This window comes from Sipha flava, unplaced genomic scaffold (genome assembly GCF_003268045.1).
Source record: "Sipha flava isolate LNK unplaced genomic scaffold, YSA_version1 66_pilon_pilon, whole genome shotgun sequence".
NCBI lineage: Eukaryota > Metazoa > Arthropoda > Insecta > Hemiptera > Aphididae > Sipha > Sipha flava.
In genome coordinates this window covers 546,861-565,551 of record NW_020273606.1, presented here as the reverse complement: position 1 = coordinate 565,551, position 18,691 = coordinate 546,861, and the positions used below count along the sequence as shown (strand labels likewise).

The window sequence follows — 18,691 nt, the reverse complement described above, 5'->3', positions numbered from 1 at the left end:
AAATATATGCAATCTCACAAAGATAAATCGTATGCAATCGGGTTCTGCTCGTGAGAAAAGTACTAAACGTAAAAACAATACCTATTCAAATTGACAAATCGAATACACTCTGAGATTGTAATGATTATAGTAATACTTTTCACAAAATTCAATATCATCTGAAGTACAATTTTGATGCCTACAATAATTTATTATTGCTTATCGTCACGAAATTAAGCGAATTAAATGTTTTAAAATTATTATACGTTCTTTGGTACTTTCTCTGTTTGTATCCATAGTGATATGTAACGGTGTCAATCTGATACACTATCGCAGAGTAATAAATCAATGCAGCACAAAGCAAAAGCATAACTATTGTTAGTAGTTTTATTTATAGTGGTTTTATCGGATAATTACAACTAATCGGAATGTGAATGTTCAGTATTGTTCACCAATTATTGGGTTATAAATGTTTAATGTTAATTTGAGTATTTTAAGTTCATTAATTGTACCATAACACGTTTACTCCTTTTATAAATGAATATCTATTTCGGAGATACCAGAGCAATGATTCTTCCTAGTTTGAATAGTTTTATCGAAAGCATAAAATATTTGTCCGAAGTAAGTTACAATAATTTTATTGTCACCGAGTTAATACGTTAAATCGCGCAATTTTAGAAAATTCATAACGCATTGAATGATAACAAAAAAAAAAATTCGAAAATGTCAAAAATAGGTAGGTACCTAGTAATTTTATAAGCAATTTTTTTTAAGTCTATAAGCATGGCTTGAAAATTATTTGTTTTGTTTTTTCCATATTGCATTTCGCATTTTGCTGATAAATCATAGTATATGAATTTAAGTGAGCTATATATTTGATTTAACTGTGTATGATTATTATGTATGTTTGATCGAATAATGCTAAGTATAAAATGCATACTCTCTAATCAGACGCGGATACAACGGTGGCATGGTAGCGATGCCCCCCCCCCCAAATGTTTCGAAACAAAAAAAAAAGTTATAAAGGTGCGTTTAGACGGCGCGAGTTTGACTCGCGCATCAATCCTCGTGACGTGTAGACGGCTGTAGAACGCGAATCACGACTCGCGAGACGAATGCGCGGCGAGCCGTCAGTTAGTCGGTCTCGAGGTGCGCGTCAAAGGCGATTCGTACTTTTGTTTCGCGCCGTGTAAACGTTTTAATTATTTGTCTGTGTGCATCATCAAAATGGATCAAATTAAATGTATTCAATTAATTGAAAAATATAAAAAAATCCTATTTTGTGGAATTCGCGAGAAAAGGCGTATCACAATAAAAACAAGCGAGAGGATGCCTGGCGAGAAATTGGAGCATGTTTACAACTCCCAGTTTCAGTATTAAAGGCGAAGATGTCATGCGCGTGAAATTCATGATGAGGTCATCAACTAATTCGACTTGCATATCCCTCATTAGCCTGTTCCCGTATTGGAATCGCTGGCGAAATATTTCTTTCATCCACCAACGGCGTTGACGTTTTTGCCAACTTGCAATTCTTTTTTTTTAAATATGGGCTACAATAAAGGCAAATGCTGCAGCCGCACGAGGTGGTATCATAGGACTCACAGTAGGAACATTTGCCATGGCTGCCTCGTGGATACTGACGTCTCACCCTTTATCTAGGTGAGTCACGACTCACCATGAATCAGATTCGCGGGACTCGCTCACGGTAGTGATGCGCGAGTATGACTCACGAGTCATACTCGCGAATCAAACTCGCGCCGTCTAAACGCACCTTAATATTATATGTCAACAGTGCTCGACTTGGCCAAGGCCAAATTAAAGAAGGGGGACTCTATTTACTTTTTAAAAAAAGAGCGTCCCCAAAAATTGTTAAACATTATAATTATAACGTAATAATAGTAGGGAGACGCTAAAATTGTTGAAAATTAGTTGAGGTACTCCGCCCCGCTTCAAGTCGAGCACTGTATGTCAAACAAAGATAAAAATTATATTTTTTCAAAAGCAACTATATAAATAGTTATTATTAGGGAAAGGATTTCTATGTAAATACATATTTTTATTAAAAAGAGATATTTAAGATTCGATAAGAAATGTTCATGATTTAAATCATTTCTATCAATATAATGCTACTTTTATTTTACATATTTTTACATATTTTGATATAATTACATATTTTTACATATTTCATAATTTCATCATTCATACGTCTTCTTCGTACAAAAGTACAAGAAATTATTTCAAATTTGGATCCAGTAACTTCTATCGCTATTAGAAAAGCTCAAAATATTATGCAAAATGAAACATAAAAACTAATTTAATTTTCATCTCGGTGAATTTTAGTTTTATTGCACATACATTTACAAAATTAGAAATAAAAATATGTCCTTAAATGAAAATATGTAAATTGTCGAATCAAGGATAACAAAATGAAAACTTGTAAACGGACCAATAGGAAATGTTGTAAAAAAGAAAACTCATGTTGTTACAGAAAAAAATTCCAAGTTATATTGATTTTCAATCAATCAATGACATAATGAGTGGCAGATAACCTTCTAAAAATTTGAAATTATCACCTTCTGATATTATGCGCTTCAAATATGCTTTAATCAACCCATGTAGGTTGATGTGGAACGATCATTTAGCCGTTTTAAAAATATTTTCAGATCCAATAGGCGACATTTAATATTTGATAATTTAAAAGATATTGTAATAATTCAATGCAACAAATCATTTTGACAATTTAATTATTATAATTTTTTTTTTTTTTTTAATTCAATTTTTTCCTACATATTTGGATGTTTTTAGCACATATTTTATAAATTATACTTACATAGATATGTATATATTTCTGTATTTTTATTACATATAAATCCGTTCCCTAGTTATTATTAATATTAACATGTTTTTTAAAACCAAAAGAAAATTAGATTTCGCTCTATAATTTTTAATTTAATTTCATATTTAATATGTTTTTTATTGTTCTTAAATAAAAAGTTTTTTTTCAATGTACTTACCTAATTTTTTTTTAAATTTTAGTCGAAGGATTATTCCTTTACAGTGTTAAAAAATATTTATGGTAAACGGTAAATACTTATAATATTATAGAATTATTGAATATTATATATTATATATTATATTATGTCCACAATATGAAATGTCCCCTTCCTCCAATAATTACTCTGAATCCGCGCCTGTCTCTAATGGGCATGTACCTTTTCTGCCAAAAATCCGGTTCCTTGATTTACGCACAGCCCTATGTCACCAGAAACGAAAAAAGTATGATTCCCGTTTCCGCCAAAATTTATTTTTGTGATAAGACGTTTGGGAACCATGTACAATTGTTATATGTTCTTTCATTATAAATTTTAATACACGTAGATAATAGTAATATGTTAGTCAAATATAGGTACAATTATATTAGAGTTTTTAAAGTATTACATAATTTCATATTATTATATGTCCATTCTATTTAATAATTTATAAAGTAAAAAATAAGGATAGATCAAATATTATCTCAATGGAGTTTTGAAAAAACACATATTGTCATAAATAAGTAAATAATTAAATAAATATATTTCTTTTACTCGTAGATAAAAAACGTACCTTTCGTTACAAGTATTATTTTTTCTTTTTCAAAAATATTGGCCGGACAATTTTTCATAAAATATCTCCACCGACAGGAGCGGATTTGCCTATAGGAAAATCGGGAATCTTCCCGATGGGCCGGTCCTTGTTTGGGCCGCTCTATATTATTATATAATTCCCAAAAAAAAGTTTTATTTTGTAAAATAAATATATATTTAAAGATGCATTAAGATTAAACTTCAATTTCAAGTTGGAATTGATTAATCACGTAACTTACCCAAAACTATTATAGCTATAATTATAGTAAAGTTATTGTAAATTTTACTAATTTAGGGGTGAAACTAAACAAATTTTGAAATTGATGCAAAATAAAGCATTTTTTTGGTAGGGGGGGGGGGGTAAAATAGTTTAATTTGCGGTTCATGGGCTGGTTCGTTTCATATTTCCTGGGCCGAAAATAATTGTCAATCTGCTCCTGTTCACCGAGTTACATTTGTATGTAACGTATAACCAAAAACATATTTAAACCATCAAAAATCAACATTGTTTTACCTCTTTTATTTACAACAAATTCCATTTTAAGAATGGTAAGTAAGTAAGAACGTTTAAGTGTTCTGGTGACAAAAAGAACAGATACTGAATGGAAATATAACAATTTAACATTTTGTCAAACAATTATTGTGTGCGAATTATAAATAAACTATAATACAGTATAATATAGTACATCAAATATTGTACCGTTATTATCGACGATTATAGTGTATATATCGTAGACATACTTGTATAGTCAAATCATACTGACTATAGGGTATACAATATACTTGTATTATCATCTAATTAGCTATTATCTGTATATATTTATAATTTCATTTTTAAAGCAATAGCAATAGTGAACATGAAATTAAACATATTATTTCATATACCAACGTGTTTTACATATTAATAAATAATACATTGCTTTTTTACGTATAAAATAACAATAAATAACTGATAGAAAATATATTTAAATTTTTAAAATAATACAAAATGTTTTTTTATTATTTGCTTGACATAAAATAGACATTTAATCATATTCCTAGTCATTTAATTAAATTACTAGGCATTTAATTTTATTTGATTTTACCATATGCCTACGATATATACATTACTAATGTCTTTTACACATACCACAACATATATTCAATAATAATGCTTAAAAATTAAAACCAATGATTTCCAAACTTTTTTTGGTGGAAATGGCTTTTGGCGGAAACGAGAATCGTACCTTTTTTGTTTTTGGCGGAAACGGGAAACTCCCTCTCTAATGGATTAATATTTTATTAACTATGATCACATGACTATTTTATATACTTGCTCTACTTTTAAGTCGTCGAAAATATACGCGTAAGGTATTTTCTGTGCCGTTATTCTGTAATCCGTTCTCGTGAGTTAATAATAAAAAAATATTGTTAAAGTAATTACCAGCTGCTTTTAAACATATTTTTTCAGAAATTTAAATAAATCACGATGACCATAGTTAAATATTTTATTTTATTAATTTATTAATTTACAATCGACAATTTTGTAAAATAACATTTTAATTTAGAATAAAAATACAATTTTTAATTGTATATTTCAGTAATTTCAAATGTATACAAGTTTACATATTTTTAGTATTTTATTTCCTAATCCTAATTATGAATATTCTTTACACCATTTACTTTCACCTTCCTTTAAGAGTTTTTTTTTTTGTTTTGTTTCAAGACCCTGATCCTTCAAAATCAAAATGTAAAAGGGAGAATAAAAATCGCGTAATAACGTAATTATTAAAACTTAAGTCTTCTAGTGGAATTTTAGTATTTGGTAACGTATACTTGTATGTATCAGTTTAAATCATCATAAAAAGGTCTTATGATAAAATAAAACTTCAAAAAATAAAAATAATTCGATATAAATTTATCTCGTTATAATAAACATACTCTAAAGGTATAAATTGTCATACAATTTTAATAATTTAAATTTTTATCATTTTCATAGTTTGTTGATAATAATTTATGTAAGTACGGTTGCTAAATTTTGATTATTTTAAATACCTATCAAAATATTTAGAATGAAAACACGCTATTTGAAGAAAAAAATTCCAGAAAAATCGTTCGAGAGGTAACCCGTATTCGTTTAAAAAATTCCAAAAGTTAACTGCAACTTTTTTTTTATATACTATAATAGAAAATATTTAATAAGCAAATAAACTATAAACTTACATTTTTTATATTTTCTTTTCTGTTAAAGAATTCCGCTGACTTCAAGTACAATGTAAATGTGGCTGTGCAATTCATAACTCAAATTATCGAAGAATTAGAAGCGGACGACAATGCAACAATAAAAATGAATTCAGAAAATAATTTATGTAGTGTCACCAACTATCATAAACGACAAATATTGAACAAGGATCGACAAACGTGCGAACAAATTAAACAAGGCATTCAGACAATGATTAACAGAAAAAATCAAGTAGAACGTTATTTCGAAATTGTAGATCGAAAGTTACAATTTGCAATTAAAAAAAAAATGTTTGTCATTATTATAATAAAATCATAATTTATAATATAAATTACGAACTCAATATTATTCATGAACAATTTTATTTAGAATGAAATCGGAAGCTATTATTTTGGCGGCAATGAAAGAACATGAACATAAAATATTAAACTTGCAGTTGGATACAAAAAGTTGTTCATCAAAAATTGAATCCATCAAAAAAAACAACGAGATGGAAAAGAATAAACTTATTCAGCTAAGGTAAACATATAACATTATATTGCATGCAATTTAGGTGGTAAATACATAGTTACATTAAATAAGTTTGATTATTTTTAAACGTATTTAAAGTAAATAAAATAAAAATAAAATAGTACCGTTTTTTAATGCATACATTTTTTACAAACTCATATTTTAAAAACAAAAAGTATTCTTCTTATTTGGCGTTTTACAGGTGTTTCAGGCCCATTGTCCATACACAAAATTGTATTCATATTATTAATTTGTAATTAATAAATACAATAACTGTCAAAACCTAATTAACGAAATAAAACTCGTGTAAATTTGTTAAGAATTAGATTAAAATTTAAAGATGTTATATATTTTTATTGATACATATTAAAAAAAAAATGTTTTCCATTATATCACTTAAATTTCAAGTAGAATTATTAAATTTTCAAAAATATCGCTAAATCGTAAAATAATTAACTTTAATATTTCTGTATATAATTGAAATAAAATAAATATATGCGGCATCAATATTAATTTTTGGAAAACTATGTATTATACATATTTTGTTTTCAACAAGTGTGACTAAATTAATTGAAAATAAAAAAATAACAAACTTAAAAATGAATAAAATTTTTTACATTGTCTAATTATTGTCCACTGGAATTTGTAAAAGAATCTTTGTTATAGAAATTATTTCAAAACAAAAAAAACACAATTAATACGAACGTACGATTCTGAAATGATGGAAAAATACAGAAAAGTGAACGAATTAAATTCAAAAATAAAAAATATTGAAGAAAATATATGTCAATTACAAGTAAGTTGGATATTTTTTGTGTATTAATGTATATATTATAATAATCATACGAATTTAAAATGTAGTGAATATCATAATTTCGTTATGTGGTCTCTATGTTCTCTAAAATGTACAAAAATACATTAAAGTTTCAAAATTAATTTGGTAAGTATAATGATTCGCAATCTTAATAAGTGTGTGCAATCAAAATACTGAACAATCGTATCTACAATATTAATTTTATAACATTCATAGGACAGCTAAATTATTTATTGCTACAAAAATGTACTTGATATTAAATATTATTAATTGTATAAAATAAAAAAATATTTTTCTTCTTCTACGAACGTAGAATGTCAATCATATTGTATTATAATTTGCATGATTATATGATAATGATAAACAAATATCAAGTTTTAGATACTTTTTCAAATATATCTATTTAAGTTTTGATATATTTGGGGTTGTAACGTTTAATACATTTAATTCCGTCGTTACCGTAATTTATTACAAAATGTTTGAGTGTAATAAGAAAACAAGATATTAATATTGTGATATCTGATTTTTATTATACTCCTAGGTATCGATTTCAGATCAAGTACCATTTTATAATGATGTGATTCGCGAAAAAGAAGAAGAAAACGATAGAATATGGCACGAAAAATTGTACCAAATACAACGTAAAATAGCCGCTCGAAAAATACAATTAAATTTTAGAAGATACTTAAACTATATTAAGACTCGTGATATCAAAAAAAATAAAAAAGGACAGAAAAAGTCTCAATCAAAAATGAAAAATAATTAAGTACGTAGGTAGGAATACATTTGAAAGCTATGGTTATGACCCATAGTTGTTTGATATGGAATACTACGTATGAGTATAGCACGGATTTATATGCATTAAAAACGTAAAAACGTAATGTACGTACAAATACATAACTTTATAATACATGGTGTCCTAAAAGAACCCTTTAATAAATTTATTTTTTATTTTTTTAAATAATCTTATTTTATGTAACATAAAATAGTACTAGGAACTTAGTAGTAGTAGTAATAGGCATTTAATTTCATAAGTTATAAATATAGCTTTATCTTAAATATTTCAACTTTTTATGTATGACACAGACACTAAAATAACAATAATAATTATGTCTACGAAAGTAAACTGTAATTTATCATTTATGATAAATACAAATGTTACTATAAAACTATTTGATTGATTGCAGGTTATTTATGATCAACAAAAATATAAATTGACAAATAGATTAATTTATGAAAACTGATTGAATTCATTTTCAATATATATGATGACATAGAACTGCACAGTGAGTATCATAAGAAAGTTGTGAAATTTAAAAAGTAAGAAATTTACTGACAAATTAAGTCAAATTTTTTTTAACATTTTATTTGGTTTTGTAAAATATTATATTGTTGTATTGATAGTCTTTATCAGTTTTCTAGTTGATAATTAAGTTTCTTTGTTGTCACTGTAAAATGCAATCTTTTACACATATATTTAATGAAATGTATATTAGTTATCATTAATATTTCATCATTATTACAACTAGTAAACCAGTTGACAATTATAAGTCTTCAAGAACAAAGACATAAAAAATTATAACCCAAAAATAAAGAATGGTGTGGTTAAGTTAGGTTATATGGTACATAGATTGTTGATAACTTCGAGTTCTCAATGAGCTAGCAATAGGTAATTTTATTTTTGACCGGCTTGGTCCAAAGAAAAATACCACGATCCCACCCATAACCGAACCGCTTTATTATGACACGGCCTGTATGACAAGCCCAGTACGGGCCACGTCGACCTAACCTGGCCCTGCAGATCTCTAGTAATAAAGTTCAAAATAGCAACTATGCGTTTAAATGCAACATTTTTATCTCACTCAGCCACCAACATCAGTAATAAAATTATTATTAATTTATACATGTAAACGAAATGTGATAAAATAATGGGGTTTAAAACTATAAAAAAATTGTTTCATAATATATATTGATTTATTAATCAAAATTTGGAAGCTCTTTATTCAACTGTATTTAATTTTATTTAGCTAACAGATTTCTTATAATATTAGGACTTTTCCATTGAATTGGAATCATTAATGTTATAATTAGAACATATTTTTTTTGTAAGTTTGTCTAATAAGATCTTCATAAAGTCTGAAATAAATAAAATTGTTAAAATGTAGGTATAATATATACATTTTATTTTTATTCATACTTACTAAATAATAAAAATAAACCACCAATAGTTGATGCTATTTTAATAGTTAGTTGAAATATGGTTATTTTATCTTCAGTGATAATAACTTTTAGAGCATTTATATCATATTGAAAAAATATTCCAGGCATACCATGACTCCCTAAAACAAACATAAATTTATGTGAATATAACCAAATTACCATTAAAATAGAAATATTTAACAAATTAAAAAGTAGTGATGGCAAGTATAATATTCAAGTAGTGAAGCAAGTGCTCAATTATATAATAATTAAAGATTTATCTTTAATAACTTTATAGTTGTTTAAAATAAAAAAATAAGTTATCAAGTTAAATATATATATAATATAAAATAATCTAAAAATGATGGAATGTTTAGTGTTAATATTTTTTCGTTATAATAATATATTAATTAATACATCTTTATAATTGTATAATAAAAAGCTATAGATCATCAATAACCCTTTAACCTACCAGAATTATGGTCTATTATTCTTTGTATATCTTTAGCTGAATACTGATAGGTTTTAATTTCATTTGAATGTGATTTAACATCTGTAGCTACTACATCAATGAAATACTTATACGATATATTACCTATAACAGTCATATTAGTTAGTTAAAATATGTTTACAATTGATAAGTTATATTAATTTAAATTATTTGAAAATATAATTAATATTTCTTACTTTCATTGGCTATGTGAAGCTCTCCTTCTAAGGAATATACAAGTCCCTTTGTTGGAATTCCGAATGAAAATTGATGAATTCGGTGAGAAAAATTAGTAGCCATTGATCCAAAAAATGGACCAGTAAGATGAACATGACCACCTGGAACTATTAAAGATTTTCCTGGAGTTATATGGAAATTTCCTATAACTTTATTTAGAATTAATGATCCATGAATACGACATGCATTAGGTAAAGTGTCAGGCTTCTCTGTTCTGTAATATTAAAAAAGAATAATTGAATACATTTTTAAGTAAATAATTTGAATTATTTTGCATTTATAAATAAAAGATAATAAAAAAGTTTCACGGAAGTTCAAATATTAACAAAATATAAATCCATACATACGTACAATAAAACAAATTTAGTTATTTAACTGAGACATGAATATATTAACTGATATATAAATATAACTAATATATATAACTGGAATATAAATAATGAATACTGTATACTTTCGAAAAATTATTGTTGATATTACTTAAATTCACCTTGGAAATTATGATATATGAGAAGCACATAAGATTTGTAAATAGTTTAATGACATATTTTTTAAATTGTATAAATGTTTTCATAGATTTTTCACAGCATCTAAAAGAATTCCATATCAATTTTTAATAATTTTGACAAGTATGGGTTATAGCTTTTTTAAAAACGTAATTCGTTTTAAACAAAATATGAAAATATTATAATAACTAAATAATAATTTATTTTAATAACATATTAAATAATATGAATTAACGTAAAAAAAACGTTTAAAATTAAAAAAAAAATTCACTTCATTTATATAAATTATACTAATATCTGTATTATTAAATCATGGAAGATAAATACTTTTAGGAATAAAATAGATTAAAATATATAAAAAAATTTAAAAAATTGTAATAGTTAATATTATTAAATTGTCAATAAATAAAACAAAATTGTGTTTTCTTGCTTTTTTTTATGTATTATATTAGTATTTATAAAAAGAACTTAAAAGTAGTTAGTAAATAATGTTTTAAATTACTATTTATCAGATAATAATTATATAGAAGATATTATATATTATTAAGTAATAATTTAAACTACACTCATGAATTTAAAAAATACTATTTTAAATATATTTGATGAAGAATTAAAAAATAATTTTAGCAATGAAATAGCAATTTCATTGCTAAAATCACTAAATACACTTGTGAAGAATTAAAAACAACTATATGATACTGTATTGAAAATAGTAATTATACCTAACAGGAAATTTGTTTTTTAATCTATTATAATCATCAAACATCCATAGAATATCTTTCATTGAATGGTATTCTTCCCTTAAATATTCGTTTATATCACGCATTTGGTCGAAATGCAGTTGCTGCTCTTTCGTCATTTCCCACCACGTATCATCAGTTTTTAATTCTCCAAATAACATCATATTTTGTCCTGTTGTATCAACAATATCAGCACCAATACCTGAAAATGATGCAAGATAAAATTTAAAAAAAATTAAGTTTATAATAAACTGTAGAAAAACTCAATACATACTATCACAAGTTGATGCAACTGTAATATCAATGTTAATTGGAAGTTTTGATTCATACTCTGTATCTGGTACAAATCTATATATGCTATGATCTTGTAAAACATATCGTATTTCAGAAATAATTATCCATAATCCAAATATGGAAACTAAAGCAGTAGCTAAAAAAATGTCATAGTAAAACTTTTATTTAAGTTTAAATTAAAAATGTAACTGACCACGACAAAATAGTATTAATATAACTAATAATTATATTAATAAAATACATTGTTCCAGTTAACACATTTAAATATAATATTGTGCTCTCTTACATATAACATTACTATAAGTAGATGGTTCATAAATTTCTTCTTGGACCTTTGGAAATGAATCAAATTCTTTTACTATATTTAAAGCTGATTTTTTCCCTCTATATCTTAACATTGCTATATTCTAAAAAAGAAAAGTAATTTAAAATTACTTTTATTATTATTCTTATTAGAAATAAAAATAACTGACTATTATTTGGAAATATTTTTATAGATTAAATGCAATAGGTTTAGTAAAAGCAAACAAATTTTTATTTACTCATGTATGGTTTGTTTTTTTTTTATTAAAAACTGTATATTTTCGTGTATAATATGTAGTAATTATAGGTATTTTAAAGTTCAATAATTCAATTATCTTAATAAATTGAATAATAAACCTACTGAAGCAATATATTTATATACATTTTCAATTATTCTCTATATTTTATCTCCTTTTCAGATTCAAGTTATTAAAGTTTGTTAATATTTAGTAAGACATAAACATTAAAAAAAAATTCAACAATTATTTACAACTACCACAAAAAACCTTAACAATAATGATATAAAACTATTATTTATAACACAGAACAAATATTTAAATTGAATATCTGAATTCAACATAAAATATGTAAAAGTGTTTAAAAATATAAATACTAAACTTTTTTGCTTATTTTGTAAATAGATAGGCACTTAAAATAACTTTTTTTAAATGTGTCATTAATGTTTCTTATGTTATTATGGATTAATATTGAAATTATTTTTCTTAACTCAAAATTAATTTTAATTACTTATGGTTAAAGTTTATACTTAATTTCTGTTAAAATATATTATAAATAAATAAAATGACGTTAAATGCAATAGAATAAACAATAAGTAAAATAGATGTACCTACAGTTATTAATACTAATATTACTACACATGATAAGGGTATTTTTATACATAAAATAATGTACTTTTATACATAATATTCACAACATTAAATTAAATTTACTTTTAATTATAATTGTTAATAATATGTACAAATTGCTTTTTAAATTTTTTTTTCTGGTTAAAGTTTCCTTTTAAACTATAAAAATCGTTTTAAAAAGAAAAATTTAATATTTGAAATATTTATGGTGTAGAAACACATTAATAACTATCATTTAATAAGTTAAAAATCAGTTAAATTCCTGATAATTTAATGAATTAAAAAAAGCACTTAAAATAAAAACAGGAGAAACCCTTCAAATCATTATTTTGATCGACTAAATGACTGTTTCGGTGGTTGGCTATATTTAAATAAAAATAAATAATTCAACTTTTTAAATATACCTACTCACTTTTCTATTTAGACCAAACACTTAGAAACTTTTTTTTTCTTTTAAGTTTTGATACTAAATACACTCTTGTGCATTGAATACGAGACAAATATCATAGTTAACACCTAAGTAGGTGGTCACACTATAAAAAAAGACATTTAAACTGTGGGCAAATGTCACGTTGTATAATATTCAAAATTACGTTTACTAGTCACTAAACTGGATAGAATTGAAACATAGTACTCGAATCGTATGCTAACTGATTTTATCATCAATCACTGACGTGTTATCATACACTGATATCAATAATAGTAATCAAATTTAAAATCGACGAGTACCTGCTCACTAGTGTACTTACGTTAATTTCATAAATTAAAATTATATATAAATTATAAAGTTTATAAATATAAAATAAAACACATACATTCAAATTTATTTATTGAAAATAACAATTAAAGTTGATTGATATCAAAATATTGTTTAATATAAATTGTTAATATGTATTTTTAAAATCCAAAGTTCATTGTAAATAGACGCAAAGTCCAAAGGAAACTATTAAGTGTTTTTATTAATTATACGGATTAAAAATCAGAAAATTATCATCACATCAAAATCAACTTTGGATTATATTGTTATTAGTGATGACTAATAAACAATGGATTTAAATGGTTTATACTAATATGAAGTAATAAACGAAACCAAATCAATAAATTCATTTAACTTCAAGGAGCTGGCATAATACATATTAAAATTACATATCAATAGGACAGAGGACTTGTATAGCATATTTGTTTTGTACAATCATAAAAATAACAGAATACAAAACAAATATGTTTCATACTTTCACAAAGCTAGTCTTGACATTTTATTTTGAAAATAAATGCATATTTCTTCCATTTTATATTTTAATATGTATATTTCAAATAATTTTAAATTTTGATCATATAATATGGTTGTTGACTGTTTGTAGACGCACGTTTTTCCTAGTAGATAATATGTCTTCCAGGATCGGCAATTTTATTTATAAACAGTAAACACGTAGCTTACATCATACATTTTCGGATAGGACGTTAACGATTCCATTGATGATACCGAAAAAATGTCAATGCATTGCCTTTTGTCAGTGTTCGTAAATAATTTAATACTATAGTAATTAGTTCTGTAGTCTGCGCATATGTGTCTGTATACGTAATTTGTGTCAAATATTCGTTGTATACTGTTTTTTACATTAAAATGTTAAAAGATAAGTAGTTTTTTAACAATCGGTCAAAGAGTTATTTATTTGAATTTGGTGTCGATGTGTTTTTGACAAACAGTTAAGTCCTATACTGTAAGTATTGTGATATTAAAGTAAGATGTGAAAAATGATTTATGTTTTTTATAAATTGATCGTTTTTAAAAAAAATATAAGAGTATGTTAAATATATTTAAAAATACTAAAAAAATTGTAATGCATATTTTAGGGTTTTTAAATACATAAGTGCTTGCATACTTAGTGTTTTTTTAGAGCTACAAGTCATCTGTCCTACATATTAGTATTATGATATTACTAATGACAAAATAACACGTTGACATTTATAGCGTTTTCAGCCGTACAAACACACTAAGCTGTCTTTTTCATGCACCGTTCTAGTTTTGTACACCGAGTTCAGGTGATAAGTGCACGAAAACATTGGACTGCACCGAATTACTAATATCATTTATCATTTATCAACACAAAAGGTTTTATAAAATATTATATAAAACATTTATTGGCGTGTAATTATTTTTATAAATGAATTGTTTTTACCTGACGAAAACAATGTTTCTTATTTATCTATCTACATCTGTACACGTACGATTGTTTTTGTTCATTTAGAGCAGCGATGCTCGATTAGGCTTAAGAAAATGCTAAATATTAATTTTAAAAATATTATCGGGCCGCTTAGATGTTTAATGAATCATTAATAATGATAATAATCAATTAATAAAGTGTATCATAATATTATAATTGTACAAACGACCGACAAAAATTAGTATGGTATATTTATCGTTTTATCTTTATTTATTTGATTTGATGTTATTTCGATGTAAATGAACGGAACCTTTTTGTTTCTTTTATGACGATCTTGTTTATGTCTACAGCTATTTTTGATGTTGATAGCCGCATTTAATACATCAACGAAAATAAGTATTTTAGTATTCGTTTAGTTAGGGACTGACTTCAGTGCAGCCCGGGAATTTTTTCAAGTATTCCGAAAACTATTATTTAATCTATTACACTATTAAACATTTATGTTATAATACAGGAACGGACTAGGTAGGGTCTGATCCAGCGACGGATTGGCTAAAAATTTCGGCCCATGAAATTACCGTATGACCGGCCCACCATCCAATAATAATAATTTTTCCATAAAAGTCTCCTTTATTCATGAATTAAATGCTCGTAAAACTGTTTACGTGACGTTTACACTAGGTTTTTATCACAATTTTACAATTAAATACAATATACTTAAATACATTATTTTTATAAAATAATTTTTAATCCAAGTGCATAGACCCAGTGTTATAAATTATAACTTATAATACGACTACCGGGAACTTTCCAGGTATCCCGGTGGGCCAATCCACCGTTGGTCCGATCCACTTATATAAGGTACCTATATAAATATATATATTACTACATAATTTCAAAATAACTAACTTATAGAGTTAAGAATAAAATGCATGCGCCTATTTTTCGCCGATGAAAAATGGTCCTACTAGTGTCTAGTCGCAAGCCGCAGTAGAAAATAAATATAAAATTTATAATATCGCGGACCACGCTGTTAGTCGTCCAAAACGCGTACATAAGAATATAGTTTAAACTTACAGGTACTTGTATGCACACGATTATGAGATTTCGCTTATTATATATATATATATATATAATATATAATAATATATATATATATATATATATAATAATAATACACCAATATGTTTAAAAATAATTAACGGCAATAGCAACGGATAACGAATGATTAGTGTTTAGGTAGTTAATTAAAAAAAAATCATTAACTAATATAGTAAATAGTAATATACTAATATTTTACCGTATGGACGATGCTACCAGTCGTCCAAAACATATATATAAAGAACGCAGTTTAAACGTACCCGCACACACACGATTGCTGCGCAGTCTCATATGAGTTATAATATACACATACGTGTTCAAAATAGTTTTGACGACGCTGCTGGTCGTAAGTACACACTATACATACTCGTACACTCCTGATATCTGAGAAAACAAATATAATGTTCACACACGACAAAATGTATATAATAAATTATATTATATACAATCAACTCACGGTATAACGAGTTCGATATAACGAATAAAACTGTCGTTCCCTTAATAACCTCTTGATGTAAAGAAAAATTAAATATATTTTGGTCCCCTCTATATAACAAAGTTTTTTTGGTCAATGTTCTAGGAATGTAACGAATTTTTACAATTTTTTAGCTTGATATTACGAATTTTACCAGTTTTTTTCGGCTATTAATATGTGATAAGATAATATTCATCTCATTATTTATACACATAAGATATACATATAAGATATGCGTATAAGATACACATTTGTTAAATAAAACTTGTTATTACGGAGCTTATTGCTTAATAACTTTTTTTAGAAAATTTAATTTTTTATCATTCTTACATGGAATATTTTGTCATATCATCAACCGTTATTCCGATATACCGTAAAAAAGTTAATTTTTTTAAATAAGTGAAATATTCAGTATTCTATAATTGTTTATATAAAATAATATGTGAACGAAAAATATTATAGATATGTTTTTTATTCAAAATATAAATATATATAATATAAGTTATGTACATTTTTACAATAAGTTCAATAGTTTATTGATTATATTAAAAAAACGTCAAACCAACGTTATTTTGTAATTTTTCAATCCTTTTGTGGGCAAATGAAAGGGGTTAGTAATCATAACCAAATTTAACTAATAAAATGAGATGGTTAGAAATGAAAAATATTTTTTTTCTTCACCATAACTAAGGGCCACTCTAATGTAGGTACATAATAAAAAATATATACATTTTAATTAAATAATAACTTATGTACCTATGTACAATGTATTTATGTATCTAATAAAATATGTAATAACATCTAATATGTATGTATGTAATTATAAAAATCTAAATTTTCTTTTAAATCTCGTTTAAACGAATTTTGTTGATTTATGATATTGTTAAGACGAATTTCGGTGTAAAGAACTTTTAGTATACCGAACTTTTTGCTCGGTCCCTTGAAATTCGTTATATCGCGAGTTGACTTTATTATAGTTATTCGAAAAGTGCAATTTAATAAAAAATAGTTTTTAAAAATATACAAAATTTATAATTAATTTTCTTCTTTTCATTAAATTTAGTAGGAGTGCAATCGTCCCGTTGTCCAAGCCACGAGCCGCCACTGCTTGCTTGTTAATTGATCTTCTTAATTAAATGACGTGGAAACATTTCAGCTGATATTCCATGCATTTTTCGTAGGATTGTAATTTTTAATATTCTCCATTAATATTAAATCGCTTGTGTGTGAGGTCGAGTCATTGGATCAACAATATTTTTTGAATGGTTTACTGTTCTATGATCATAGTTTTTATTTTTTAAACAAGAATATGCACTCAATTCACTTAATATTAAAATAGGAATTAAAGTTTCCTTAACACGGTTTTTTACCATAAAAAATCTTTGTATCAAATGATCTCTAATTTTGCTACATTCATTGCTTAACCTAATCTGAATACCACTGGTTCATCTACTCTGTAACCATAATTTTTGTTTGATGTGGACAATTAACTAGATTTATTTAATTGTCTTAGTCACTATCAAAATTGGAGTCGGTCCAATAATTTTGTGTATCTGTTAATGACGCTGATCACCTAATAGCAGTCTTTCTTTCTCTCCGCCTCGATAATGATTCATGAATTGGTATCACTATATTTTTTCCTTCCATGCTTTGACGATTTTCAATTAAAATGAACCACACACGTCTTTACACAAATTAAACCAGTCAATAATGGTGATTGCATTTGAACGACCAGTTAAATCGGAAACAGTTTCAATGGGTAAATCTTGTTACCAATAATAAGTGAGTTCTAGTATTTGACCCAAACTGAAATTTGAATTGCATCGTGAATTAAGATCAGTATAGGTATATAAAAAAAATCCATTTATTAATCGTATTGATTAATATGTCAGATATACTTTTGAGACGTATCTTATAGCGCTGATTTCTCTAAATTCATCAGTAGGTAGTCAATCTTTTTTTCTCATATACATCTTTTTTCACTATGATATTTATGGCATGAATTAGTTTCGTTATTTTGTGGTAGGTAGTAGTTTATTCTTTTGTAAAAATTCAGAACACGTTTTTTTTTTTCAGAAAAAATAATCACATACTATTCGACTGCTAACACGTCAAGGTTTTAATCACACGCGATTTAGGATCAACTACAGAACACGTACTGGCAATAT

The 18,691-nt window shown here is 25.6% G+C and overlaps 2 protein-coding genes across 5 annotated transcripts; one reads left to right on the top strand and one right to left on the bottom strand.

Annotated features, from left to right (window-relative positions):
* Nucleotides 1-384: 384 nt before the first annotated feature.
* Nucleotides 385-8,070, top strand: LOC112691776 (putative leucine-rich repeat-containing protein DDB_G0290503). Its single transcript, XM_025566172.1, has 5 exons — nucleotides 385-600; nucleotides 5,833-6,113; nucleotides 6,193-6,342; nucleotides 7,000-7,129; nucleotides 7,689-8,070. The coding sequence occupies exons 1-5, from the start codon at nucleotides 517-519 to the stop codon at nucleotides 7,911-7,913; spliced, it is 870 nt and encodes a 289-aa protein (XP_025421957.1). The 5' UTR covers nucleotides 385-516; the 3' UTR covers nucleotides 7,914-8,070.
* Nucleotides 8,071-9,166: 1,096 nt separating this feature from the next.
* On the bottom strand, nucleotides 9,167-16,344 carry LOC112691746 (endoplasmic reticulum-Golgi intermediate compartment protein 2). 4 transcript variants are annotated; one of them, XM_025566131.1, is made up of 8 exons: nucleotides 16,248-16,344; nucleotides 11,900-12,020; nucleotides 11,594-11,749; nucleotides 11,302-11,521; nucleotides 10,034-10,287; nucleotides 9,819-9,941; nucleotides 9,349-9,486; nucleotides 9,167-9,283 (listed from the first exon to the last, which is right to left on the bottom strand). In XM_025566131.1, exons 1-8 carry the CDS (start codon nucleotides 16,278-16,280, stop codon nucleotides 9,195-9,197), a joined length of 1,134 nt encoding a protein of 377 aa, XP_025421916.1. In that variant the 5' UTR covers nucleotides 16,281-16,344; the 3' UTR covers nucleotides 9,167-9,194. The 4 variants fall into 4 exon arrangements, with proteins under 4 accessions (XP_025421916.1, XP_025421920.1, XP_025421919.1 ...); XM_025566135.1 differs by lacking the exon at nucleotides 16,248-16,344 and adding an exon at nucleotides 13,187-13,475 and having other exon boundaries at nucleotides 9,169-9,283; XM_025566134.1 differs by lacking the exon at nucleotides 16,248-16,344 and adding an exon at nucleotides 13,191-13,475 and having other exon boundaries at nucleotides 9,169-9,283.
* Between the last annotated feature and the right edge of the window lie 2,347 nt (nucleotides 16,345-18,691).

Bases quoted from the DNA above. Each gene is read 5' to 3' on its own strand.
- LOC112691776 (XM_025566172.1), top strand. From the start codon at position 517: ATGAATATCTATTTCGGAGATACCAGAGCAATGATTCTTCCTAGTTTG. The intron at 601-5,832 runs GTAAGTTACAAT...TTTCTGTTAAAG, and splicing joins GCATAAAATATTTGTCCGAA to AATTCCGCTGACTTCAAGTA. The intron at 7,130-7,688 runs GTAAGTTGGATA...TTATACTCCTAG, and splicing joins AAAATATATGTCAATTACAA to GTATCGATTTCAGATCAAGT.
- LOC112691746 (XM_025566131.1), bottom strand. From the start codon at position 16,280: ATGTTTTGGACGACTGGTAGCATCGTCCATACG. The intron at 12,021-16,247 runs GTAAAATATTAG...TTTCTTTTTTAG, and splicing joins CTGGTAGCATCGTCCATACG to AATATAGCAATGTTAAGATA. The intron at 11,750-11,899 runs GTAAGAGAGCAC...ACATTTTTTTAG, and splicing joins TACTTATAGTAATGTTATAT to CTACTGCTTTAGTTTCCATA.